We start from the raw sequence: 27,496 nt of genomic DNA on the forward strand, positions 1-27,496 counted from the left end.
AAAGCCCTGTGTTTCCAAGAGCACTTTAATTCTATGGGAAAATACAGCTGCTTTGGTACATTATAAAACATTGTTCTGAGCAGGCTCCTCAGGGAGCTGTAGGCAGCATTTTGCAGCTGCTCCTCAACACCTCACTCAGTAATACAGCACATAATTTGATTGCACTTGATTATGCCCCAGCTTGGCAGCTGTACAAGCATAAAAGCAGAGTTACTGGTATTTAGGAATGAATGGCGAGAGGCAATAGTTTAACTCATACGTAGCAGAAAGGACCAAGTCAAAACTGACCAGAAGTTTATGCTCTCTATCCTTTCCCATTCAGTCTTCAGTTAAATTACGTGAATTTCTCAAGAGAACATAGAAAGTATCTCTCAGGCAAGGAATGGATTAGAAGAAATAGTAATGTATATATTGTCCTTCACTCAAAGCCAGTATTATTGAGAGAATTAATTTTGCTCCTCCTTTTGGTTTAAATTTAATTCTAAGTAAGAAAAAAGGTAGATTTCACAGCCTTTTGGAGATCTGTCTTTTCCTTCTGAACAGATGGTTTATTGACCGCACCCGGCACTGATTCACGATCATGGGAGAAGACTTAGATTGCAAATTTCAGTACCAGCCTCTGAGTGTTTGGGTCAAATCTTTCATCCCTAACAAACGGCAAGCTTAAGTAGGAAAACAGACCACTGCAGACAGACATGAACTTGCTCTGCCCCTGCCTTGAGCTGCCGTGGCTGGTCCGGAAGCCACGGAGCCACATTAGTCCTTCCCGCCAGAGCTTGGGCACAAAGCCGCGCTAATACGGCTCTGCAGCTTCCGGCCCAGACTGGCTCCTGGGCTGAGGGAGTCACATCTGCTTGCACCCAGAGCATCTCCAGTCCTCTTGCACAGTTTATACAGTTGTCAGCTCTTCAAATGTAACTCCGGAGTCCTGAGAGGCAAAACCTGGTATGGCACAGTACAGCTGAGCAATGGCAGGATGCCATTAGGACGGAATGAGAAGTAATTTTCATTAGTGGGATGGTAAAATGCCAACGTGGCCCCCAAATCAGAGCTGTGGAAAAAAAATTCCATGGAAAAAGGGTACTACAATAGAGTAGTTTCTAATTAAATACTACCCTTCAACAGAATGACCCACTCAAGAATCTGAGCAGAAGAATAAGAGATTTACCAGAACTGATGGCATTATGGGACAGGAATCCCCTTAAAGAAAGAAAGTTCTATATTTAGCACCTTATATTTAATTCAGTAACAAAACCCCAATAATAACAAATACTTATTACTACCCTCAAATGAGCCTCCCAATAAATATAAAATGTTACCAGTATACACTTGACATCCCTGCCAGTTGACTTGGGCAGGGAGTGGGAAGAGCTTATAATTAACCATACGGAAAAAACAGTAGATATTTTATAATTTTCTGGGCAGGCAGCACTATTGTAAAACGCATGAGATTAAGGTCTTCCCAGTCGCACAGGTCCTCCCTCCCTGGAGCTACTGAATACCCGGAACCCTTGGTGGTTCCTCAGGCTTCTAGACAGAGCCACCTCCTGGCTAGAGGCCGTAATACAGACTGAGCCTCCACATGCCGGGGAGTGCGTTAGATGGAAGGACAGATGGTTTAACAAACTTGAGGCCCTTGGGCCAGCTGATCAGCAGATACCTGTCTGAAGACCTGGACCCATCATTTTTTTAACGTATCAGAGGACTTCGGGCAGGCTGAACTGAAATTCAGCTCTGTCACTGCCACCTATGTGTGTGCCTATTTGAAAACTCAAGATCTGCGCTGAAAACTTTGGCATATAAGGGGGAAAAGACATTATTTTTGCATTGTATTTGCCATAGGAGGATCAAGGCCTCTGTCCCAAAGAGAATCAGGGAACTTCAGATCTCCTGCAGTTGATTTGTCAGGCTTGTTGAGAAGAGGCCTTGTCCAACTGCAGTAAGAACTCAAGCAGAGTGGAGGTGTGTAACTATGATTTCAGATTTGGCACATACTCTCTCTGATCTCGCTTAATATTTCCATTCCCAGGTTTAAAAGTAGTATCCTATGTTTATACATATAAGTACTCTACATCTGGTAACTGCAGGGTCTAAAATTTGATCTTGTAGCAGATTCCCTACAGAGTATTGCTAGGGCAGATAAAAACTGTCGAGACTATTTGTTATAATTTCTTTGTTTATGTTGCCAATAGAAGCAGCATCCTTTGTTACGTGTGTATCTGTTCTCACCACTGAGAAGAGCAAAATCCATATACAAGACATGTAGTGGATACTAATAGCTATGAGCAGTGCTAAACCTCAGGCAGAGGATGGGGGAAATCAATATTTAGTTCCTTTAGAGTCATTGTATGACATGTATGAAGCTTGTTTATGTAACCAGATAACTGAAATAATATCAAGGCCCCTCCTTAATGAAGGTCCATGTCTCAACAAAAACAAAAGCTCACTAAGGGCTCTAACTGGAAGGTTAGTTTTACTGGTAGTTGCTTTCTCAAGATTTTTCTGTCTGTGGCAAAACAAAATGATCACAGGTGATAGGAGATACCAGAAACAGGTACAGGAACTCTGGAATATAGCACTTCCAAGTGCTGGGACTGAGGTAGGTAAGACAAGGAACTGTACACTGAAAAAACAATCTCCTGTTCTACTGATTTCTTTTGCATTCACAGAACATTTAAAATAAGATCAGTTCAATCACATATACCTGACTATATATGAATTTTTTCTTCTTAATGGATACTATCTGCAGTGTTCCTGTTCTAACTCTCTATCAGGTCAAAAGAGGGATAGTACAAATTTTCAGCCACTTTTGTTTAAGGTTGGATTTGTGCTAGTGTCCTGTAAGTGCAAGATTTTCTAGTTTATCATCAGCCTTCTGAGTTACACATTTGCCACCTTTTACTTCTGCCACAACCCTTCAAGATAAAGTCTGGACTTGGTGACAGTGTATTTTGCTCTGGGTATTTTGCTCCTTTCTCACCTTCCTTTTTCTTCACAAGTATTTTTGTTTACATGTTAGTTCAAGAAAAATTTGCATTAACTTTAACTAGGAGAGTAAAATCAGAGCTTGGTGCTGAACTCCTGGCTTTTGTGAACAATAATAGAGAGTAATTTTGAAGATAATTTAAATGGTGTTGCTCTGACAGAATAAGATGAGAATATTCCAAATCCACAAAGAAATTTAGTTCAAATGTGTATGCAGGCTGGTAAAAACACAGGCCACTTTTTAAACTGATTTTACTCATTTTATGAAACACACATGTGGGAAATACTGTGCTTGTGAAAAAAAACCACAAAAGCAAACACACAAAACCCCCAAACAAACAACAAAAAAAACCCCAACAACAACAAGAGGAATGTAGAAGACCGTAATTATATCTGGAATATTTTTGCTTTGCAAAAACCTAAAACTTCAGTATGTAATAGCAAGTGATGGTTAGTTTGTTGTACAGGGAGATAGACTCATGGTGTCTTACAACGAAAGCTAATCCCTTTGAAGATCTATAAAGTTTCTTCTCTTTCTTCCTCAGAGGATGGAGTCCCTCAGTTCTAACAGTGTGGCTCAGATGTGGTTCACATCTGTAGGTAACCTAGAGCTATCACAGGCTGTGTCAGAGCAGCTCTGTCTTACTGTGCTGCCTCTCCTCCTGGCTTTGGGGATTGGACTAGATGATCTTTTGAGGTCCCTTCCAACCCCTAAGATTCTGTGATTTTGTGATCTCTGAAAAAACAAGGGGATTTAAAGAAGTAATACATTTTAGGGAAGGGCATGAGTTTCTTCTCCAACCCTTTTCAGTCCTTACAATGTCACTTCCTCATGTGAGATTCCTGTTGTCCTTGGAAGACTCTCCTTTCACCTCACAAAAAAAAAAAAAAAAAAAAAAAAATCTAACATATTTTGTCTTGATGTTCTCTAGCTACATGAGACAGAACCAGGTGGTCTGTGGTCATACTATGGCCAGTTCTAGGGATGCAAGCACCATGAATTGCCTTCAGTCTGTGAAAAACCATGAGAAGGTAGAAGACTTAAAAATAAAATCAATGCTGGGATGTGTTTATTTTCAGCAGCTCTCACCTATCTGAAGCCTAGAAACTTTCCTTAAAATGGAAGATGACATTCTGGCATATGTATTCAGTTCTAGAAGATGAAACTTTAAGGAAAGGTACCAAAGAGTGCAAGATTTTTACCTTAGATCTGGTTAGGTAAAGGTAGCTTTGTTACTCTCCATCTCTCCTTACCTCTTCTCTCAGAATTGAGCTCAGAGTTTTTGATCATCCAACTGCTATTTGTGATTGGAGTCAGTTGGAAGACAAGACAAATTTAGAGGAGAGAAAAAACTATCCTAAATTACACCTGCCCACTGCAAAAGCGGCCAGCATGCCCCCTCCCTCAGCACCAGGATCTAGATCATTAATCCTGCCACCACTAAAGATTCTGCCTTTAATACACTAAGAAATCACTTTCACTTCACAGCAGTCAGTAATGGTCCTGGCATTTGGACATCAGTTTAGTTAAACCCAAAATGGAGGGCATGACATGTCTCATTTAGGAACCTTGAAAAATTATAGGAACAATCATTGTCCTCACTTACCTTGAGACAACCAGTGGAAGAATCAACATTTTCAGCATCCTCATCAGTAACTCACCAGGAAACTGGAAATAACTAATTTCCTAGAAATATATGGAGAGATGCTTATTGTTTTGAGATAAAGACTATCTGTTTTCATGAGTCCTGTTAAAGCTGTGGATCAGACAACACTGGTAAAACCTGCAGCTTTGGTATGTAAGGTGGCAAAGGAATAGGCTTTAAAATATTATTTTAAGAATAATTAGATTATATATGGTGTTGTAATTCATCAAAAACACACCACATTTTTCTTTCTTTTACAAAGGAAGACAAAAATGAAATATGGCATCTCTTGGGAACTACCATTAATAGGTTGCCCTGAGTAATCTCATCATTCTGCATTCTGTGTGTTTTGCTAGGTGTGTGTGAAGCTACTGCTTGAAGATAAAATATGTTCAGGCTGCAGTTAGCAGTAGCAGAACAAACGATTGTTTTAGTTTAGTCATGTTTTCTAAGTGGCATATTTTTTTAATTGGTATTTAGATTTGTGCTCAAACAATGCATTCAGCAATGCATATTGTCCTCTCCATTCTGACTAATACAGCAGAAAGAAATGAGTACCTGCGTAAGAGCTTTATTGAAGTATGCTGGAGGAGAAATCCCCAGAGGACTTCAATTATATGGTCTATTGATTATTTGAAATCTCAAATTTATTAATACAATACACCATCGGTGTAATATAAGCATCTGTACTCTGTACATCTCCCAGTGAAAAATATTCCCAGGGTTTTCTTTAGACATACACTTTCCAGAGGAGTATAAAATCCAATAAATACATTGCACTACCAGTTTTTAACAGGTCTATATCAGATGCTACATTTCTTTTGGCTTAAACACCCGCTATTATCATCCATAGTAGAAACACTATAATATGCTTATGCTAGATTTACCAGGCGTCCTAAAGACCACAGCCCTTTGCAAACACATTGCTTGAGAATGTGTGAGAAGAACAAAAGGACACGGTAGATTAACAAAGAAAATAAATTAAACAGATTTAACAAACACACACCAGTGCTTTTTATCTTCCAAAGTCCATCCTTAAGTTCTGCAAGTTGCTTTTGTTATGTAAGGAGAGGTTTTCCCGTCAGGGACAGGCTGTGATCACTGTGGCACACACATACCTGCTGGGAGAGCCGCCGCGTCCTCAGGAAGAATCCGAGCAGACAGCCAATGGTGACTGACAACACCGAGAGGATCAGCAAACCGTTTCTTTTACAAACATCCTTGATCCGAGCGAGGATTGCATCCAGAGCCACTGCCATGCTGTCCGCCGTGCTCTTTGGGGAAGAATCAGCATCCCATGGAGAGAGACTTCACCCGCTCCTCTTGTTCGGGTGGACAGATCTAGCTCTGTATAGATCAGATCAAAGCACTTCCAGTCCTGCTCAGCTGACCTGCAAGGTCACCCCTCTGCCAATAGCCACCAAGCAAGCAGCTGGCATTATTGTTCCAAATTAATACCAACAATCCTATTATCAACTACATCATTAAGAGCCTGGAAGAAGATTAGGCGGCTCTGGAAAATTAGAACAGAGTGCAGTAGTATTTCTAAAACAAGACTGGTTCAAAACAAAGTGACACTCCTGGGAGCAAGGTGGTGTTTGAGTGCATCCCTGGGTCTCCCTGGTTCGGGGTCTGAAGGTCTAAGCCTAGAAGGGGAACAGTGCAAGTCAGGCATTCAAATGGGTAGTGTTACCGCAGTCCTTCTAAAGGGCAGAGTAGGTAATATTTTGAACTAGACTATCACAACAGGACAAGCAAGGTGAACCTGAACTTAATTAATTAAAGCAGGCTCGAGTTTTCTTTTCATGGAGAAAAAAAGCCTAAATGAGTGACTGAATAAGAGACAAAGTATCAAACAGAAAATAGTATATGGAAACAGGTGAGGACACCTTCTGCCATTTGGCATTTATTATATCGGAAGTGAAATGATTTCACTTTTCTTCCAACCACTATGTTGATTAGAGCAGGGCCAATTTACTTTCAGGGGATTATCAGACTAAGCCACAGGGATTGCTTTGCTTTCCTTTCCTTTGCTGTGTCCATCTGCAATCCCAATTCTGATTTTTATGCTAGCAAGTATCCGATAAAAATACACTGCTGTAACTGTTCACCATGCTATGCTTTCTTACAAAAGCATTTCTGTAGTTTCTGGGTTATTCTAAGATTATTCTGGGCTTTTAATGGAAAATATTCCAGACGCTGCAAGAAAACTGTGTGTTTACAATATTGTAATACAGTATTTTTTGTTACATGCTCACATACGAGTGAAAAAAGCTCATGAGAGGCCAAACCGTTCTCTTGGGAGGCAGGAGCTGAGTACTGGGTGGTCAGTAAGACATACGGACACACACTAAAAAAAAACAACACCCCAAAACCAAAAGTACGTGGAGTCCACACGCTGAACGGGAGTGTTGTCAAAACAAGAGGATCACAGAGGATTTTGTCAGTGTGTAGGTAAAAGTGGACTGAACTAATAATGTTGAACCACCGCACTCCCGAGATTTTCTGATAGGCAGGTAACTTTGCCACCTCGACAGCATGCGCCGGCCGTACTCTCCCAATGGAACAGTAATTAACGAGTGTTTCATGAAGTCACCCCGGGGGGGGCAGAGGAGCCGGCGTCGCCCAGGCCCACCGGAGGCCTCTGGGGACCCCTCCGGAGCGGGGTCCCCCGCCCGGCGCCCCGCGCCCGCCCCTTCCCGGGCGGGAGTGAGGGGCCAAGCCTCGGTCCTCCCGCCGCGCCGGCGTGAAGGCGCCGCCGAGGGCCCGGCCCCGCCTCCGCCCCGCCGCAGGCCGCCGTGAGCTCAGCCGGGACGGGCCCGGGCGCTCGGCAGCGGCGCCGGGGAGCGGGCGGGGGCGGCGGGACCCGGCCCCGGGGCGGCAGCGCGGGGAGCGGCGCGGGCGGAGGCGGCGGGCGCGATGGCGGCGCGGCTGCTGCTGCGGCGGCGGGCGGCGGGGCCGCGCTGGCGGCGGGGCTACAGCAGCGCGGGCGCTGCCGAGTTCCTGCACCGCAGCGTCGTGCCCACCATGCACTACCAGAAGAGCCTGCCCAGGTACGGCGGGACGCCGTCCCGCTCCCCGCCGGGCCCCGCGGCCTCCGGAGGGGCGGCCGGACGAGGCCTGCAAGGAGCGTCCCGAGGGCAGCGAGGCCGCGGGGCCCCGGGGGGACGCGGGTGGAGGTCGGTGGCGGCCCTGGGGTGTCCGCTGTGAGGAGAGAAAATGCCCTCTCCCCCCTCTCTGTATAAAGAATGTGTCCGGGGTGTGCTGCTCCGTGTTGCGTGTGCTCCTCTGAAATCGTAGCGGAGAGGAATTGTTTTATTTTTAAAAGCTTAAATATGACCATTAACCCAACATTGAGACACCTCTTCAGGTTGCGAACTAACCTTCGTTGGTGTAATAAAATTATTTTAAAGGAGGAGGGGCATTTTCGTGTTAGGCTGAGAGGAAAATGAGAAAGATACTGATGAGGAAATTTGCAATAATAAGTAAACGTGCAGCACCCAGCAGGGAGGGAAGTCCTAATGCAGAGGTGGCTACAGAACTGAACCTTCCTTCTATAGAGCTGCTCCTCCTTGCGACGGTTCGTGTCGTTGTGTTCCCTGTTAAGGTTCTAACACCCCCCACTGCAGTACCTTTGTAACAAGAGAATGAGATTGGTTTTCTAGCTTGTTTTCTGAGAACGTTATGCTGTGATGATATATGTCCATTTATTCCCTTTCTCCTCCTCTTCCACAAGCAACTTTTGAGTCATTTGGATAATATGGGGTATAAGGAAAGGTAGGAAAGAGGGGAGGTAAAGAGAGACTAGTGGGTGAGAAAGGGGGGCTTCATCAGTGCCAGTGCTCATAAAGTGCACGTGTCTCTGTTCCTGTTCCTTCAGACTGCCAATTCCCAAACTAGAAGATACAATAAGGAGATACTTAAATGCCCAGAAACCGCTTCTAAATGATGACCAATTCAGGTATGGACAAGACACAAGATACACATACTGCAGTATGATGTGCTTGCTTCAAAGACAAGTGTTGCATGTAAAAGTATGGCTTGTAATGCATTTTGACTCTTTCATGATTGCTGCAGGAAAACTGAAGAACTTGCTCATCGTTTTGAGAAGGGAATTGGCAGAGAGCTGCATGAGCAACTGGTTGCTCAAGACAATCAGAACAAGCATACTAGTTACATCACAGGTACGTTGACCGACTGGATATAGAAGAAATCTGTAGATCAACATGCTCAGTAACAGCCTGTAATGCTGCAAATAAAGTGGGCTGAAGCTTAAGTTCTCTGCTCCATAAACTTGGAATAACATGCTGTGAATACTGCCTGTAACTCCATTTGAGCAAATTCTGAGTTTCTGGTGGAAAGAAAAATTATATGCCAGAATTCTGGACAGATGGATATTGAAGAAACCGTATGTTTTAATGAGTTACTGTATTTAAATTTTAGGTTACAGACTTTATATTTTTTCTTATTGCTGTCTATTTATAAGTTAGGTTAATAGAGGAGCTTAACTGATAACTCCCTTCAGGAAACTAAAGCAATAATTTTCAAATAATTACAAGTTATTTAGCAAGAAAACTGAACTCTGATAGGGATTCAGAGTGTATGACTAAGCTTTGGGAGGCAGAAGTGATCAGTGCTCTGAACTTAAAATAAAACCCCCTAAAACTAGAAAACAGTGTTCTTATAAAGAGCAGAAGAAAAGGAGAGACAGGAGGAGGAAGGTGAGTGTAAGGAAAAAATAAGAGAGGGAGAGTATGCATATAGTTTTTCTATTATTCTTCCTTATTGTCATTTTCACTGACTTCCAAATAGAAGTTTCTGCTTATGAAAGTATTAGATGGATAGGAGCAGAGGTGGAAATACTAAAATACTTGTGGAAGTAGAAGCTTGCATGTTGTTCAGCAAATCCACTTCTATCCTTGCTGTATATTAAGACTACCTAGAAGGGTGTTAGCTGCCACCAATTATTTAGAGAATACCAGAAGTTTCACAAAAGCTGATGCTTGTTATCTTTTCCTTTCCATTCACTTTGAACAACATCAGGAGTTTAAACTGGTGGCTTTGTGGAGTTTGTCAGTGGTAACCAGCATGCTGCCTTTTGTCCATGAACTGTGGAGTGTTTTTATTCCTTTTTATATAGTTTTTATTATTTTTCAGGCCTCATAAAAGACCTGTTCCACCTGAAATTGGTTTATGAAAGTATGTATAGTTGCCCTACCCTGGACTTTCAAGTCCAAGGTTAAAAGGCTTTGTGATGATGACAGATGTGGTTTTAAAACTGTAGATGAATGCTAGTGACTCATCTGTGAGGATCTGAATTAAAATTATAACTTAGGTCCTTGAGTTACCTGGTGCCCTTTTACAGCCCAGCTAGAAGGTTCTTCTTGGGACTGATACAGGCTTGAAATATTTTTCAGTAGTCAGTTACCTTGGGGTGCACTTGCCTCCTTGATCTGCATCCAGTCAGTGTGCAGTACCAGAGCTTACTGAGTTTGAAGTTGATGATGATGATGAAACAGAACCTACTAAAAACATCCCTCCTGTGCCAATGCCCCCTGGGTTTTCTTTTACTCATGGGCAGGTGTAAAGGTGTGACTACCTTTTAAAACTGTGTTTGATTCCATTGGTTTTGACAAGCACAAAACCTTTGCATCCCATCCATGCTTCTTGATAATGCTGACAGACTGACTAAAAGATCTGTGGGTATCAAATGTAATCCATCCTGCTTTCCCAAGTCTGTTCTGAGCCTAGAAGAGTAACTGTGAGATTCCCCTCTAACCTCATCTTTTTGTCAGCTTGAGGGACCAGTGGTGTAAAGGGACCTGTGCTGATCATTGCAGTGGACAGAAAGGGGAAGGAGGTGGAAATGCAAGGCAGCAAATGTAGACGGAGGAATGCTGCCAGGAATGAGGGAAATACTGGGTGAGAAATAAAGGTGATTCCAAAGAGAAGCGTGCTCTCAGTGACAGAGAGTTGCAGAAATTATTAGCTTAGGAATAGGCAGAAGCATGTTCCACTCCAAATGTGAGGTGTGCACCAAAATGCAGTGCTGTGGAGCTGCATGGTATGTCTTAGGAGAAAGCATGGAAACTGGCCCTTGTTGATAATGTTGGCACTCTTGATAGGGATTGCTCCAAATACAGGAGCTTTACAATTACCCAACAGTACCTTTCTTCATAATTAAGGGCTGGGAGAATCCTGGGGGGGAATTACTGCATATGTTTGTCTTGTTTGTGTGGACTTCATGGTTGCTGCTGGAGGCAGGATATTGACTATGTGAACCACTGGTCTGGCTCAATAAGCTGCTTTTCTGTTCTGACCTATTTCTCCACTCTCCCCTTTCAGGTCCCTGGTTTGACATGTACCTAAAAGCACGTGAATCTGTCGTTTTGAATTTTAATCCATTTATGTCTTTTAATCCTGATCCAAAACCTGAATATAACGATCAGCTCACACGAGCTACCAACATGACTGTTTCTGCTCTACGTTTTATGAAGACCTTCAGGGCTGGCTATCTTGAACCAGAGGTTTTTCACCTCAATCCGGAAAAAAGTGACACTCAGATGTTTAAAAAAATTATCCGTTTTGTGCCTTCTTCGCTTTCGTGGTTTGGTGCCTACATGGTCAATGCTTACCCCCTGGATATGTCTCAGTACTTCAGGCTTTTCAACTCCACACGGCTGCCTAAGCTCAACAGAGATGAGCTTTATACAGATGAAAAGGCAAAACATTTACTGGTACTGAGAAATGGGAATTTTTATGTATTTGATGTCCTTGATAGAGATGGAAATACACTGAAGCCTTCAGAGATCCAAGCACACTTGAAATACATCCTTAGTGACAACAGTCCAGCTCCAGCTTTCCCTCTTGGCTACCTCACCAGTGAAAACAGAGATACATGGGCATTGTTGAGAAAGAATCTACTGGATAGTGGCAATGAAGAAGCTCTTCAGAAAGTAGACTCTGCGGTGTTTTGTTTGAGTTTAGATGATTTTCCCACTAAAGACCTGGTGCACTTGTCCCGCACGATGTTGCACGGAGATGGTGCTAACCGCTGGTTTGACAAATCCTTTAGTCTCATCATAACTAAGGATGGCACTGCAGGAATTAATTTTGAACATTCCTGGGGAGATGGTGTGGCTGTGCTCAGGTTCCAGAACGAGGTTTTTAAAGATAGCACCAAGGCACCAGCCATCAGCCCTCAGTCCCAGCCTGCTTCAGTAGACTCTTCTAGAGCAGTACAGAAACTTGACTTTAAGCTGAATGATGCCTTAAAAGCAGGAATTACCCAAGCCAAACAGAAATTTTATGCCAGTGTAGAAGCACTGTCTCTTAATATGATTCAGTTCCATGAAGGGGGCAAGGACCTTCTAAAGCAGAAGAAGGTAAGTCCAGATGCTGTGGCTCAGCTTGCCTTCCAGATGGCTTTCCTTCGGCAATACGATCAGACTGTTGCTTCCTACGAGTCTTGCAGCACTGCAGCTTTCAAGCACGGCCGTACAGAAACTATACGTCCTGCCTCTGTCCATACAAAGAAATGTTCAGAAGCTTTTGTCAGGGAACTGTCCAAACACAGCACAGAAGAGCTTCAGAGTTTGATTGTGGAGTGCTCAAAATACCATGGCCGTTTGACGAAGGAAGCTGCTATGGGTAAGTAGGAGTGTATCAGACACTCTTGCTTTTGCACTAAAATGTCTGTTAATGTTGCTGTAAATGTTTACTTCACAACTAAATAATTTAATTTCGATGGAGGTCTAATGTTAATATAAACTTGACAAAAACAGTAGCAGAAGGATGCAGTTTAAAATGCATTCTCTAAAACTGATTTCTGGGTGGAGGAGAATGCCTCTGTGCTTTCCACTTCACTGTTAACATCTTGAGGATTTTTTTATCCTTCCATTTTTGTCCTTACAGCAGCTGGGTTATTTGAAAATTTGACAAATACTTAGTGCATCTTGTACTTCTCGAGGCAACGAAGAACTTTGGCTTTATGTCTGAGGAGTTACTGTCTTATCCCTGCAGGGTATAAGGGCTTGAACAACTTCCAAATCAAACTGATTCTTTGCCTGTGCTACTCCTGCTATTTTTCTAAATGCTTTTGAATCATCCTTTCCCAAAGAGTAATTTTTATTATTTCAGTAAAACCCCATAGAGTTTAAAATTTGCCTCCTTTTGTTGATGTAAGATCTTACTCCTCTCTAGATTTAGGAAAGCCTTTATTTGTTTTAAACAACCTGGATGTATTCAGATAAATAATCAAGGAATGTGATGTATTATTAAAATAGTCTGTTAACATTGCACTTTTGCTTACTATCATCATGGTTCCTGGTAGAGGCTCGTGCCTTAGGATGTGTGCACTGCAAGTGCAGAACGTCTGGGATCTGAACAATGGTTCCTGCTAATATGAACATTAAATCCAGTTCTACAGACCTCCTCTTCTATGGCTAAAAGCAAATGTGAGGTCAAAATAAATGAGTTTACTTCCCACAAAGTCATCTCTCTAATACTTGTTACTTTATTTTAACAGGTCAGGGGTTTGACCGACATCTCTTCGGCTTGCGCCATTTAGCCTTATCCAAAGGTATTGCACTCCCTGATTTCTTTCAAGACCCAGCCTATGCTCAGCTTAATCACAACATCATTTCTACAAGCACATTAGTTAGCCCAGCTGTGCAATTAGGAGGGTTTGGCCCAGTGGTGGCTGATGGCTTTGGAGTAGGGTATCAGGTACAGGATGACTGGATAGGTTGTAATGTTTCCTCTTACCCAGCTAGGAATGGTAAAGAATTCCTTCAGTGTATACACAAGTCACTAGAAGATATCTTTAATGTTTTAAAGGGCAAGAAAATTGGTAGTTAGACATAAAAATGTTGAAACTCTATACAGTTGCAGTAAAAAATGCAGACTGTCTAACTGACTCGCTAATCAGTGTTCAGTGTGGCTGAGACTGCCCAGCTTAATTGGCTTCATTTATCTTTGTTGAACTTGAATGCTGTTAGATTCACTATGAAATTTTACCTGTTTTTAAAAAATCAAGTACAGACTTTGAATGCATGTTTCAGGAAATACAAACATTCACAGTGTCAAAATGAAGTAATAGATTAATGGCTCCAACAGATCCATGTGTTCCTAAACCACATAATTTAAAATGAAAAGCATTGTTACTGAGTTTATGAACTCGGAACATTTGTGTTCCCTGAGTGTTCATGCAGACAACAGCACTGGGATACCCCTCTTAAACTGTTGGATTAAAAAAAAAAAAAGCAGTCATTTTTAGTATGAAAGACTGGTTACATTTGCACTCTGGCTAACTTTTCACACTTAACCTTTCTCTTGAAACTTGAATTGATACCAGAACTGATTGTGCCTCAACTGCTTGAAGCCGTTCTTTCTACTATAACAGCTTTTTGAGAAACAAAAAAATGAAGTGGGAGGCTTTTAGTAACCTGCAATCACCAGCTGTGTTGTTAAATTGACTGGAAAAGATTGTAATAAAGCTATCTATTAATAATCAGAAAGTTCTTTTATTGCCATATCAAAATTATACAGTATGGGTAGTCCCTTTATCAATAGCTCATTATTTAAAAAGGTTGAGAAGAATACGACTGAGAGTGGTATTGCAGAGAGCACTGCAGTGTTGGCTCTTCCCTTCCATCCATGAAGTCTGCCCAATAATCTGCTTTTGCTTTGCTACATAAGACATGTGCTCTTGTGCATTAAAAAAGGAATTTCACTGGGGCTCTCTTTCCAAACATCCTCTTACTGTGGAAAAGTAGCCCCAACAGAACATTCTCCTCTTTCCTCCTTGTTCTATCAGCTGGAACTTAGGATATCATTTATTGTAGCAAATGCCAGTCTTAGTGCCTAGAGCTGCATCTTTAATGCATCAGGGTGTGTTGCAGAAGTTGTGAAGATTTTGGGAACTCTGAAGGGATTGCAGGAGAGCTTGAGCATAGACAGCGACAGAATTGAGTGATGCTGTCACTGCAAGATGGAGCTGCTGCAGACAGTTCCTGTGTGCTGCTCACAGCTGGGACTCTGCCAGCTACGAAGCAGGTGGTAGCAAAAGGGAAGGGGCCTTTATCAGTCAAGAAGCCAAAGGTGCTTGGGATTGCTGGGAACACAACACGGTTGCCCACTGTACAAGATACCCTTTTTGCACAGTTATGGTGTGTGTAACTGGGACTCCTCTGTTCTTCTCAACCCTGACATCTCCCACTCTGCTTTTCTTCTGGGAAGACTGGTCTTTCCTTGGAGCTGAACAGCACAGTGGTGCTGCTTCTGTGCTCATGGCTGTCAGCACAGCCCCACCGTCAGCCTGACAACCAAATGTATTAGCAGAACAAATTCTGAACATCTTGGTTGGACGTGACAGATGAGGTTCAGAGGCTCAGAAACCTACTTGTCTTTACTCTTCCTTCTCTCTTGGCTTCCAGGTTCTTCCAGTGGCTTTTTTTTCTTTAACACAGCAAGTGTGAGCAACACTGTATCTTGAAGTATGAAGTGCAAGTGCTAGGAAAGGGAGAGGCATGCTTTAAATATGTAAGCATAACGGATTATAAACTTGTCCTAGTCAGGACTGTTTCTTTGGCAGCCTGTAATGTGCTGTTTTAGTTTTCAGTTGAAAAGGATTATTTAAAAATTTACTTAAAAACATCATGATTGTTCATGCTCATTGAAACAAAGAAAGGAAGGTGATGAAGGAAAAAATGTATCAGAACAAGTCTTTGAATGAAATTAAAGAAAGAAGGTTTTGGGGGTTGTATTTTTGCTTGGGTTTGGTTTGTTGGGTTTTTTTAAAAACATGAGAACAGCTGGCAAGATTGTGAGCATACCTGCTAGGAAGTAGAAGGTCTGCCTTGAACTAGAAATGAGTGAGGTTTATTTCATGACATACTCCCATGTTCAGAAGATGTAACAGCTGTGTGTGTCAACAGCAGCCAAGCTTCTTCAGTGTTCTCAGTGAACTCAGCTCAGTGTCTGTACTTGAACTGGGAGCTATTAAAGACATAGCTTTTTGCTTAAACAGTTAACACAGTCCCTTACTAAACTGAAAGCCATTTTCTGATGATAGGAATGGTGAGTGAAAAGACCTTACTTGCTTATGTTAGAGAATCAAATGTAGCTACTTCTTGGTGATAGGCTATTAAAAGCTTTAAGTTGTCTAAGTTGTCAGCTATTCATACAGTAAAGCCACAGTCCATCACAACCATATATATTCCCAAAAAGACAAGATTAAGAAAATAGCACAGTTCAGTCAAGTGTATATGCTATTTTCAGTTTGCACTGAAGCCATCTCAAAAGGGCTCTGTGGAAAATATTTTATTAGGACATCTCGGGATAATAAGTACAATTTAGTTTTCAATTTTTGAAGTACAGCCACGTGAAAAGTAACTTTGAGGAAATTGCACCTCTGATGGTTCCAGCTCCTTCATCAATAAGGGTTATGACCTTTAGCATTTTACAAATTTATGAGTAACTTCATAGATTCCAACAGATTCCTTTGTTTTTTCATCATAGTCATTCCAATCCTATAGGAAAGAAGATTTCACAGTGTTAGTCACAGAGGATAGAATGTGAGTGTCTGAAACACAGACTGGAATTTAGACTGAAACTAAGCCTTCCTCAAAGTTTGGGTCTTAGATTTCTGTGGAAAGCAGTGTGTAGTCACTAAGCTCAGTTCTGATATCTGAGAAGCAAGAGCACTGGGCTTCAGTCTCAGTCTTTTAACAATTATTTTTATTTTTTTCAAATGTAGTCCACAGCCTGTAGTGGACAAGCCAGCAACCACAGCAGATGAAAGGATTATCTATCACTTACAATACCCTAGTCAGGCGGGTAAGCAGACAAGCAGATCCCTGCCAAGTAGGATACCAGGGAACAGATTTGACCTTGAGATTCTTGCTAACAGCCAAGGAAGATTTGCAACGCTGGAGTCGTTATCCTGAGCGTTGAAGGACAGTGTCTTTATATTACTTTTTAATATCTCTCTGCACAAGAAAAAAAAGTCTTCCTAGAAAAATCAGTTCACCACTCTAAATAACCCCAGCCATTTAGTATTCCAAGTGCTTGCTCTCTGGAATTCCTGAGTCACTTGGAAGAAAACTTTCATTTCTACCTTTGTCAGCTGCTAAGCTATCAAAGGTGTACTTCTAAAATGATGCTGTTAGTAAGGCTGGTTCTTCATAGTGTTTTTTCTCTCTCTAGCTATGACCTTCCTGTGCCTACATGAAAGAGCAAAACTAGTCTCTTGCACATTCAGGGTGTGTATTTTGGACTCGATAATTAGATTTACTAACAAAACTAAGAGAACATACCTTTTCCAACAAGTTTATGTCATTGAAAGGTGTGCCAGATTCTGCACCTTCGGCGGCAAACCCTGCCTGCAAACACATTTGCAGTAAGTTTTTAAGAGTGAGTTGTACCAAATAAATATGATCATTGTAATATGTTGAAAGAAAGTTACGCAGCACAAATTTTTATTGTATTTCTTTTATATTAGGTAGAAGGAATGGTCAGACTCTTCCCTGGTTAAGGGTCAGTATAAGGTTGTGACCCTGTTTGTAGATTGACAAAATTCAATGTAAGCAACCAGAGGGTGAAAAGAAGGAACACTGCTCCTCTGTTTTTCCTGCCAAAAAAGGTATTTCCAATTATTCTAGATAATATTTATGTAGCAGCATCCAACTACTAATAGCTTTAATTTGTGTTCGGTGTCCATACAGGCATTATATATGAAATAGCTTCATAATAAACTTACACTGCAAGAAAACAATAGAAGGAAAATCTGGAAGGGAGTTAATAGTTTTTTGCTTAAGTATCATCAGAATCCAAGACACTCTAGAGAAGGAGCAGCCAGTATTGGATTTAGGTACAGAAGTGACTAACAAGCTTTATGTGAAAGGAGGATCAGGACCAGATGAGTACACTCAAACTCATTTCAGAGGGGAGAGTTCTTCACTATTGTTACTGTTGCTGTGTTTAAAGAGTTAAAGGAAAGAAACAGCACTAGAGCAAGGGGTTCTGGTTGATTTTCTATAGGAACAGCTCTCTCATTTTAGGGTTCACAGTTATCAAATTGCAAAGTAAGTTTTCTTATTTTTAAAAGTAAATGTAAAAATCCCCACCACCTCTGCAGCATGCAGGAAGGCTTAATCTGTTGCCATTTCTAACTACAGAATTTGATTAAGAAGTGGCTAAAGAGCAAAGGTTGCTTCTTCCTGGTTTTCTGCAAGGGATCTACACTGGCATTTTTGATAAGGAAATCCCCACTAGTACCAGTCAGACATTTAACTGCATAAGAATGTGTAAAGTAAGCCACATGATTTTAAGTATTTTGGGATTTTAATGGAAGGTTAAGCACTGGGGAGTTTAATAAACCACAGAGTGTAGCAGACATCACAAGGGGTGAGCTACTTGCAAGGCACAGTGTGGATGTGGCCTACACAGAATTGCCAGAAGCCCCATCCCAAGGGAAGTCCAAGGGATGGAGAGGAAGATCAGCATCATGGGACAAAAAAAAAAGCAGACTTGCAGTACAGAACACAGACCAGAAAAATAAAAGAAGCCCTGCTTTCACCACCTGGAGGTCTTCACTAGCCCTCCAAGGAACAAGAAGCCTTGTGACTGGAATTACAAGCTTCTGGACCAGATACTCGGCAGGACTTGCGTTTTTACAGCTTTGGCATCAGAGCAGAGACGCGTTTAACCCGCAGCAGGGACATGCAGTGACTTGTCTGCCCTCTGCTGACTGGCCAGGAGCTAAAGCAAAAACACACACACCAAAGAGACAAAAATGCCAGCTGACTTTACCACACACTGAATTGTCACACTTCTGTTCCCAGTGAAACCACTGGTTGTGCCACAAAGCAAAGCAGCTTAAAAAACCTCCGTGGTTTTGGCTGAAGCACTGAGGGACAAGGACAGGAGAACTATCCTCAAGTAAAACAAAAAAATATACATCAGATTTGCAGTAGATGTATCTACTTAAGCACATTAAATGAGAAAGAGAAGTAATTGGGGAAAAAATTGACCTTGCCCATTATTAGAACACACAGGTACCTAGTTTGAATTTGTTGCTGCTGCTAGGTAGGAAAAGAGGGTATACATCAGAGAATCAAAGGGTATGGGTATTTTATTTTAAATAAATACATAAAAGAGGATCTCCCCCAGCACATTGCATTGGTAATTTTATTTATACTATATTGTTTGAAGGATGAGCTTTTTTGGTCTGTTTCTTAGCATAGTGTCACAGTCTGAGGGAAGGATAAGACAGGTTTATATTTGTCAGTCTATTTACACCTAATCCGACTGGAATAATAGGTTAAATATAGTAGGGAGTTAGCTTGCAAGCAGCATGACCATGCATAAGCAAATGAATCACTGAAGGCTGCCTTGGCCCTGAAGAAATCCTTTAACTCTGAACCTTGAGGTGTGCTTTGCAACAGTCTTTAACTGCTGTTGATCTGCAGTCTCTGCCTGGTCAGGTTTCAAATGGAAAAATGCCAATATTAATGTCCTATGGCTTTGGTGATGGCAAATCTCAATGTGATTTTTCTTTAGAGGCCATATACTGAAGACTGTGCATAAGCTGGACTTCATTTACTCTCTGTAACATACTAAGAAGCAAAGTGGTGCTCTCCTGGATGTGGCCATCTAATGATGCACTCAGGCAATTCCCCTCTGGGAAAGACTCTCTTTTGCAATAACCTGAGCCATGAGGACCTTTCAGATGAATTCAGATGAGCAGTGTTCAGTCACCTGTATGGCAATTTGAATACAACTCCATGGCATACTTAATTTCAGATTTTACTGGCACAGAGAATACCAGAGCTGTTAGCAGTAGCTGCTTGGGGGGTTATTTTTTGGAGTCAAATGAAGGAAAAGAAAGAACTGTGGGGAGTGTGGAAAACTGGAGAGGTCTAGGACATTCCAGGAAGAGCAGTGTCATTTCAAAATATTTTATCACTCTAGGGTCTGGAAGAAGTGCTCTTAAAAACTGAGAAACAAATAAAGAATTAGAACTTACCTGTGGTTGAAAGTCAACTGGTTCCAGACCTCGGCATTCAAACTCCACTATTGTTTTGAATTTCTCACTGTCTTCAGCCTGTAATTGAGTCAGAAATCCATTAGTTTTCATCTAATAAAGAAAGCGACAAGCATTAGACTAGGATGAATTGCTTTAAAAGGCAGTACTATCCACTCTGATGTCCCAAGTGACAGCAAAATCCTAGGGCTCATTTAATAGGTGGCAATTAACTAGAATTTCTTAATCTGCCACAAGGAAGCCTTCAAGAGGAGACTAATTCAGGTATTACATAATAGCCTCTCATTCCAGTGATACAATTTTATGTTTTGCTTATGAAATGTTTCAAATTATTCTCACTTGATACTGTGTGCAGGAGTCTTCAAGAGACAATTTTCCATCAGGGGGGAATACCAGCTTTTTTGTTCTTAAAAGAGGAATGTGATAAAGCAAAAACTTGAAATATTATTCATGCTTATTAATCGTTCACTTGTTACATAAAAGAGAAAACAAACTTACATTGTAAGGCTTGATTGTCTGACTTAAAATATCTAAAAAAAAACCAGAAGTGTGAAAGTGAGTGGCATTATGTCCAGTTTCATTCAGTACAAACCAAGCACCAGCTGCTTCTTTTGAAGAAATTTCATTATACAAAGTAAAAGAAACAAAGTAACCAAGCAGTTCCTGCAGTTGGCCCTCAAAAGGTAGAACTGCATTTTTCTCACTTCTGAGAAGTTTATGTTAACACCATTTTGTTACCCTACCAATGGGGGGGGAAATAAATTGCATGCTTGTGTAAAATGCTAGAGCATGATGACAAGTATGTACCTGTTGTAAACTCAAGCACCAGTGTACTAGGAAAAAAAAAAAATCCCTGGTGAATGCTCTTTACAAAAATGGGGACTGAAAAATGAACTTAGGAAAAAAGTGTAAAATGGATGATGCCTCTTAAATTTCTAAGCACCTACCAATGGAGCTCTCCCTGGAGCACAGCTTGCACTTCTGCACCATAGAGGCACTTCCTCTGCCTCCTTTCAGGGGAGCACTGTCCTAAAAACAATGACAAGAGAGACATGCACTCTAGCTGAGCCACTGGAAGCCTCTGCAAAGGTAAAGCAGTTTTTACAAGAATGGTCTTCAACTTGTAAAAAATACTGCAATGAGAAGGCTTTTTTAAAAAAAAACACCAAAACACAACAAACAGAGAGTTCTATAATTCAGAAAGCTGTAATTATCAAAGAATAATGCTGTTCTAGACTAAAAACAGTAATGGACAGTTATATCTTACCCACATAGGCATGTTTCATTAATTCCTCAAGATACATTCTTACCATTCAGCAGTATGCAAGAAAAAGGAATTACTGTTCCTAAGAACAGAACCTTCTCTTACCCTGGACAAATTTTCTCCTGCTTTTTTCAGTTTTCAAATACTTTTTTTAACATGGAAAATGACAGCATTTCCCAAATGCATGTAACTGTTACAATTACTGTCTCAACTGAAGAGCAAGTTTGTCACATCCCTGATGTCAGTATCACCTCATTGTCAGAGGCAGGTTTGTTTTCTCTTTGCTCTGATGCAGGTTACAACAGGGACACGTACCATCAAGCACAGATACTGCCATTTTTCAGACACTTCACCACAGTTCCCGCATTTTAGCTGAAAAACAAGCATAAATCAGATAACTTGCAGCTGTCAATCATCAGGGATGATTAAGAGCCGACGGAGCTGATGTGAGCCCTCCCAAAGCCCTGTTCCACAGCGGAGAGGAGCCAAAGGCAGTGACAGGATTTAATAACCCAGGAAGGTTAGAACTGCTTGCTTTCCCCTTGCTTTCTAAACTCCTGCTGCAATAGAGGAGCCCAGGTGTGGCTGGGCCCAAAATCCTTCTCTCAGACCTGGTCTTTTCCCAGAGTACATCTATTACGGTCTGAGTAAAAGCTGGACTGTCCAATACCCCTTGATCAGATTAAGGTGTAACTCAAGGTCACAGCTCTGCAGGGTATGCAGGCCACCACTGCAGGCTCCATCCTCCCAGGCAGGCCTTTTGGGATGCGTATGAGACTTTGCTTGAGGGGCTACAACGGGGTTTCGACGCTATTTCCCAAAACAGATCCTGAGGGCTGGTCCCCCACAGGCAGGTAGGAGGTGCTGTCTATCCGGACAGGCCCCCTGGCAGGCCAGGACCTGCTGGCTACGGGGTGGAAAACGTGTTACAGCCACGGGCACCAAATAAACGATGGGAGTAGCACATCCCACCATTTACCTGGGTTCCCTGCCCACGGACACGGGGTCACCACCTCCCCAGTGGAGGCACTGACCAAGGCTGGAGCTTAAGACTTCGCAAACTCCTGGATGAGGTTCTCCTGCGCACGGGTCTGTCTGGTTACGCCGCCGCGTTCGTCGCTCCCGGCGCAGCCCGCCTGCCCCGCACCGCTGCGGGGGCTGCGCGACGCGGCAGCCCCAGGCCCCGCGGCCCCGCCCCGCGCCGGGCGGCCCGACAGGCCCCGCACCGCGCCCCGCACCTTCAGGTACCAGCGGAAATCCTGCCCCTCGGCCCGCAGCCGGGTGATGTTCTCCAGCGTGGCGCGCAGCTGCAGCCCGACCCTCTGCAAGGGAAGAGGCAGCGAGAGGGCCCGTCAGCCGGGCTCGGGCTGACCCGCTTCAGCTCGGCCCGGCCGCGGCTCCCACCTACCCCCATGGCCTTGCGGGGCCCGGCAGCTCTGGGCGCTGCCCGCTCAGCAGCCGCTCGTGTTGCGGGCCGGGCTTCCCGCCCTCCCTCCCCCGCGCCGCTGCCCTCAGCCGGGATGGCGGCCCCGCCTGCCCTCGCCCAAGATGGCGGCGGGGCGGGAGCAGGCGCGGGCATCGTGTCACCCCTGGAACAGCCCTTCATCCCCGTCTTTGCGTCGTAGAGGCTGCTTGTCTGGGAAGCGCAGGGAGGCGCTAGAGAAGGGAGGGCACAGGGTAGGGCGCTCCCTCAGCGCCTGTGGTGGCGGGGTCTCACGGCTCTGTACACATCACCTCGGAGATGAGACATATTTGGTTCTCCGAGTCTCACAATCAGTTCTGCTAGTCTAGAACTCAGCTAAATACACACTGCATTGCTTCTCATTTCCGTTTTCCCAGAGCTGGATGGGAGCATCAGTGAAGATCCCGGGAGACTCCTCTGCTGCTCCGAAGGCAGCGGGGTTGTCACCGCAGGAGGAAGGTGACATCGCGTGTCTTTGCTGTAACCAGTTGTCACGAGCAGAGCTGGGGGCTTCCCTTCTTCTGCATAGTTTGAGCTGGCCAACAGAACACCCCACATTCATTTTCACAGCTGGCAAAAGTTTCATTTCACAGTGCCAGACTTTGAACTCAGTTTTCTGCTGCTGCACAGGTAGAGGAGTGAAACGCAGCTCCGTGTGATCTCAATCAAGTAACAGACCCTGGACTGCCATCATAAAAAGAAGTGTTAGGAAGTCAGTGTCTCACTGGAACTTACAAGTTAAAAAAGAGATGTCACCATTTTGTTGACAGTCACTGGCAGCACCATTTTATTGACAGTCACTGACAGTTTACTAAAAAAAAATGAACATTTTAACATACATAAAAGCTTTACGCCAGAAATAACAGGTAGAAACAGCATTCCTCCCTGCCCACCCCCCTCCCCCAGATACTGTAATACAAACTCCAGTTTGTTTTCTTTAAATTGGCTTAATCTTGAAGTGTAGTCCAATAAGACTGAAGACTAAACATTTAAGATCCTGGACCAGGTAGTAGAACACTCTCAAGCCCTCTGGATCCCTGCAGGACACAACAGAAGGAAGGAAAAAAAAGTTTTAATTGGTGTTCTGAGAGAGCAGTTTATAGAACTAACCCATTAAAACAAAAGCAACAAAGCCTATAGGGAGACTTTTCAGAGGCCATCTTAGACATGAACAGATTTGTTCCATCCTGCCTGGATGGATTCTCAGTGGGTTTGAAAATACAGCAGGTAACAACACAGTCTTAAATCATTTGGTACATTACACAGGAACACAGCACACTCCTGCCCCCAGAAACTGACCTGTACTTTGAAACCACATAAAATACAAGTAGCTAATAACCAGCAAGTTCTAATATGGATCATTACCTAAAACCAGCAGCAACAGATAAAAGCAGGGTACGTACTTGGATTGATTTACATCGATGAGGGAACCGATTTTTGACGTGGTGAAGGAGATGTGCTCATCACCAATGACTATTTCAAGCTCCTGGAAAATTAAAGATTACAGGAAGTCAAACTACTGCTTTATGGCATTGGTTACAGAGCTACTTCAGTGCGGAGATGATGATGGCCATGCCATTTTTATTACAAAGGTACTGAATGCAGTAGGTCTGTGAAGAACAAGCTCATTTACGCTTCTAAGGAGCCAACACACACAAACTACAACAGGGACGAGAAGAGGCACGTCACACCAACCTGCCGACCAACTCTGTCTGGAGGAGGCCACAGAGCATCATCTTCTTTTGTGATTTCACTGTCGTCGATGATTCTCTTCAGCTCCTCCATCACGCTCTTATGCACGTAAGCCTACAAACAGCACCCCAAGGTGAAGGGACAACCCGGCAGCTGCTCTCCTTGCACAGACCACCACACCAGCGCTTTCCTTGGCCGCGGTCCCACACCGGGCCCGACCCCCGCCTCACCTCACCCCGGCCCGGGCGAGCCCGCCGGCTCCCGCCGTGCCCAGCGGCCCCTCTCCCTCACCTCCTTGCGGATCATGACGTCGTTCTTGTAGTTGCTGTTGTTGGCGTAACGCAGCTTCCCTGGGCAAGACAGGACGCAGGTTAAACCCCGCCAAGGCAGCGCTGGCCGGGCACCGACCCGCAGCGGCCCCCGGACCCCACCCCGCCCCTCCCGGTGCCGCCGCCGCCCCTCACCGTCGGGTCGGAACTCGAACTCGAGGAACTCGTGGCCGAACTTGCCCTTATGCCCCACGTAGTAGCGCAGGTAGAAGTCGCTCGCCATGGTCCCGCCGCCGTCCCGGCATGCAGCGCGGCGGCGCGGCCCGAGCGCGTCACGCGGCAGCCGCGCGGGCGGCGGTTGCGCGCCCCCTGGCGGGGCCGGCGGTGTCCGCGGCGGGGCCGGGGCCGGGGCCGGGGCCGGGGCCGGGGGCGGGTCCCGGCGTCACCTCCCCCCGGGGGGGACGTGTCACAGCAGGGGACACGAAGTGACAGACAGCAACACCCAGCGGCACAGGTGAGGGGCGCCGCCCACCCCCGCCTCCCCCCGGTGAGGGCAGGGGGTTCCCCAGCGCAGCAGGAGCCCCGACCCTGACAGGCCGTTTTCTCTGTGGTGATATTTGCAGGCTTTGAGAGAAAAAGGTCAGGCTGATGCTTGGTGATCACCTCCCCTCTCCCCACGCCGTGGCTGAAACACAGGAGGGGCCGAATTCCGCAGGCAAGTGGTGGTTTGTTGGTCAGGAGCACAGGATTCGGGCTGTGTGCTTTGCCCTGTGTGGGTTGTTTGGTTTTTTTCTAGCTGGGAAACGAAAATTATTCACTCATTACTAATAGGGGCTTCCTTGTAACATTGAGACGTAGTAGGGATAAAAAAAGGTGAAACAATGAGGTGCAGCTGGCCTTTCCCTGTGAGTCCAGATATTAATGTTCAGAGTGACTGTATTCGAATGTGAGGCAGTTTTGTGCCTCCCTCAGACAAAGGCAGAAATCCAGACCAGGAACAGCCTGGCCCCACACAGCCAGTGCACCCCTGTGCCTCCTTCTCCCTGGGACTGGTTTGTTGAGTTACCCCCACCAGCGGTGGGCTGAAGTTTCAGAGTAAACGGGCTGGTGCCTCTTTTGTCTTCGGGGAACTGCTTGGGAGAATGGAAATGGCTGGAGACAAAATGCACCCTTCTGAAAGAGAAATACAGAAATAGAGTCTCTCTTGTGATCCCTAGAAGGGACACTGAATGGGGGAGGACATTTTTCCTGTGCTAGTACTGAAAATGGATTCTGCATTGATGAGCTTGATTTCATTTAGGTGGTGCTGAGTTTCACCACAGGTGCAGGCTGTTAGTGCGGGGCTAATAAGGCTCACCCTGCTTGCTTTAGAGTTCCAGCAAGGTTAAGTCTGACAATATTTGCTATGATGAACTGAGTGGAAATAGCTAAACTGCTTCCAGATCTAAGCTGTCCATGAAAAGAACACAGTCTTTGGTGTGATATTGTGTAAATAATCAAATAAACCTTTTGATCTTGGTTAATTCTGCGTGGAGGAGAGCCCTAGGTGTCCACCTCTGCATATGATTAATCATAAACTGATTAAACCCCCCACTGATAGGTCAGATTTGGCTGTAGTTTGTTTTTCAGGGTTCCTGCAGGTTTTGTGATCTAGCTTCCTCTTCTGGCTTTGAAGTTTTCACTAATATAGTCAAAACCAAAAAAGGCCGGGATTGGTGGTTGATTTCTTTTAACATGATTTACCACGGTGAAAGGCTCTACAGTAATTTTCTGGGAAAAGGTGAATTTTTAAATCTAAGGACTCAAATAGCTACTTTGGATATATTTTGGGGCTTCATTGGAATAACTTTGCCTGGATTTATGTCTAAGTTTAGTTCAGTTTAGCTTCTTATGACTGAGCAACTGGCACATGTGAAAGATATTCGCATACTACGGTCCTGTTTGACAATGTTACACTAATCGCATTAAATTACTTCAATGTGGTTGTATCACCTTACTCTGTTACTCTCTGCCCACCTCTGGCACTGACAGGAAGTTGTTGGGGTTCATTGCCATTCCATGCATCCAGTAAGAAGCACTTCCATTGCCATTCCATGCATGGTGTGAATCTTTCTTTAAATAGTATTGTTCTTTTGTAGGAACATTGGCTTGAAACTGATGACTTAATATAGTTCTAATTCTTCCAAACTAACAGAGTAGCACCTAGCAAAGCCCTCTGATGGAGACAGGTGGGAGTTACCATCAGGAAGCCTTGCCAGACCTGGGCATCCAATGGGAATTTTTTTCTGGGGTGAGCTCTGTCTAACTGACTGGGGATAAAGTCATGCCTGCCCTGCTGCCCTTAGTAGCTCGAGCTGTTGAATCAAAATTCCACCTATTTTTCCTACCACAATAAACTTACTGTCTATCACTTGGTCACTTATGGCACCTTTCTGGTAGGATTTTTTAATTTTTCTCCAGTCCTCTCACAATGTAACTGGTTACAGGTAGCATCCACAGTGTATTAATTAAATAAAAGTGCATTCATTTGGAATTAAAAAGAGATGTTTATAATAAAGACAAGTGGTTAAAAATTGCAGATCTCTTGGCCATAGTTTCATGGGTTTAGGCAGACTTGCTAGTAGCTATATAAATGTGAAAGAATTCAGTATTTTTCATATCTTTGGGCTTGAATATTAAGCTGCATTCTGCCTTCTCTATGAATTTCCATTCTACAGAATATCTAAAAGTTTTACTTGAGTAGAAGAGAGAGCTTAACAGTTGCATTAACATGTACACGTAATGCGAAGACATTAAAACATGACCCTAAAAATAACAACATGCATTTTTATACCAGGTTGAAGGATTGCTGGCAGCACTATTGCCTTGCTCATTATATGAACTTGGTTGAACATCTAAAGGTGCCACCAAGTATAAACTTTGTCTCTAAAGTACTGGCTGTTTGACTTTCAAGTTCAGAGGCTTGTTTGTTTATTTGTTTGTGGGGTTTTTTTGAGAGACAATTACTGTAATTGTCCAAATTGTTTAATAAGCCTTTTCAGGAATATCAGTGCTTGATTGTTGCTTGAATTAATGTGTTGGAAGGAAGAGCAATCTGGAAGATGAGTTACCCTGAAAACCTGCATTTAAATT

General features: G+C 43.6%; 4 protein-coding genes across 6 annotated transcripts in view; 1 reads left to right on the forward strand and 3 right to left on the reverse strand.

Annotated features, from left to right (window-relative positions):
- Positions 1-5,890, reverse strand: part of SLC1A7 (solute carrier family 1 member 7) — a 45,991-nt gene extending 40,101 nt beyond the window's left edge. The window contains exons 1-2 of the mRNA XM_051624931.1: positions 5,750-5,890; positions 4,593-4,672 (exon numbers count right to left, since the gene is read on the reverse strand). Of these exons, the coding sequence (XP_051480891.1) occupies positions 4,593-4,672; positions 5,750-5,890 (221 nt within the window). The remainder of the gene's footprint in view (positions 1-4,592; positions 4,673-5,749) is intronic.
- A 1,502-nt stretch (positions 5,891-7,392) lies between these two features.
- Positions 7,393-14,149, forward strand: CPT2 (carnitine palmitoyltransferase 2). The gene is made up of 5 exons (XM_051624735.1): positions 7,393-7,684; positions 8,512-8,592; positions 8,709-8,815; positions 10,977-12,281; positions 13,159-14,149. The coding sequence occupies exons 1-5, from the start codon at positions 7,551-7,553 to the stop codon at positions 13,488-13,490; spliced, it is 1,959 nt and encodes a 652-aa protein (XP_051480695.1). The 5' UTR covers positions 7,393-7,550; the 3' UTR covers positions 13,491-14,149.
- Positions 14,150-15,938: 1,789 nt separating this feature from the next.
- On the reverse strand, positions 15,939-22,481 carry CZIB (CXXC motif containing zinc binding protein). Of its 3 annotated transcripts, XM_051624736.1 has the most exons (8): positions 22,350-22,481; positions 22,180-22,263; positions 21,257-21,313; positions 20,625-20,706; positions 20,176-20,207; positions 19,660-19,737; positions 16,949-17,014; positions 15,939-16,162 (listed from the first exon to the last, which is right to left on the reverse strand). In XM_051624736.1, exons 1-8 carry the CDS (start codon positions 22,353-22,355, stop codon positions 16,085-16,087), a joined length of 483 nt encoding a protein of 160 aa, XP_051480696.1. In that variant the 5' UTR covers positions 22,356-22,481; the 3' UTR covers positions 15,939-16,084. The 3 variants fall into 3 exon arrangements, with proteins under 3 accessions (XP_051480696.1, XP_051480698.1, XP_051480697.1); XM_051624738.1 differs by lacking the exons at positions 22,180-22,263; positions 22,350-22,481 and adding an exon at positions 21,976-22,124; XM_051624737.1 differs by lacking the exons at positions 22,180-22,263; positions 22,350-22,481 and adding an exon at positions 21,921-22,123.
- Positions 22,482-23,161: 680 nt separating this feature from the next.
- Positions 23,162-24,684, reverse strand: MAGOH (mago homolog, exon junction complex subunit). The gene is made up of 5 exons (XM_051624810.1): positions 24,560-24,684; positions 24,387-24,445; positions 24,099-24,209; positions 23,807-23,889; positions 23,162-23,440 (listed from the first exon to the last, which is right to left on the reverse strand). The coding sequence occupies exons 1-5, from the start codon at positions 24,645-24,647 to the stop codon at positions 23,341-23,343; spliced, it is 441 nt and encodes a 146-aa protein (XP_051480770.1). The 5' UTR covers positions 24,648-24,684; the 3' UTR covers positions 23,162-23,340.
- Positions 24,685-27,496: the final 2,812 nt, after the last annotated feature.

This window comes from Apus apus, chromosome 7 (assembly GCF_020740795.1).
Source record: "Apus apus isolate bApuApu2 chromosome 7, bApuApu2.pri.cur, whole genome shotgun sequence".
Classification (NCBI taxonomy): domain Eukaryota; kingdom Metazoa; phylum Chordata; class Aves; order Apodiformes; family Apodidae; genus Apus; species Apus apus.

Coding starts and splice junctions, on each gene's coding strand:
- MAGOH (XM_051624810.1), bottom strand. CDS start 24,647: ATGGCGAGCGACTTCTACCTGCGCTACTACGTGGGGCATAAGGGCAAG. Junction 24,210..24,386: donor ACGTCATGATCCGCAAGGAG/GTGAGGGAGAGG, acceptor TGCTGTTTGTAG/GCTTACGTGCATAAGAGCGT. Junction 23,890..24,098: donor CAGACAGAGTTGGTCGGCAG/GTTGGTGTGACG, acceptor TTAATTTTCCAG/GAGCTTGAAATAGTCATTGG.
- CPT2 (XM_051624735.1), top strand. CDS start 7,551: ATGGCGGCGCGGCTGCTGCTGCGGCGGCGGGCGGCGGGGCCGCGCTGG. Junction 8,593..8,708: donor CTAAATGATGACCAATTCAG/GTATGGACAAGA, acceptor TGATTGCTGCAG/GAAAACTGAAGAACTTGCTC. Junction 8,816..10,976: donor GCATACTAGTTACATCACAG/GTACGTTGACCG, acceptor CTCCCCTTTCAG/GTCCCTGGTTTGACATGTAC.
- CZIB (XM_051624736.1), bottom strand. Junction 21,314..22,179: donor ATTTCCGCTGGTACCTGAAG/GTGCGGGGCGCG, acceptor CTTGTTTTTCAG/CTAAAATGCGGGAACTGTGG. Junction 20,208..20,624: donor CTCCAGGGAGAGCTCCATTG/GTAGGTGCTTAG, acceptor GTTTTTTTTTAG/ATATTTTAAGTCAGACAATC.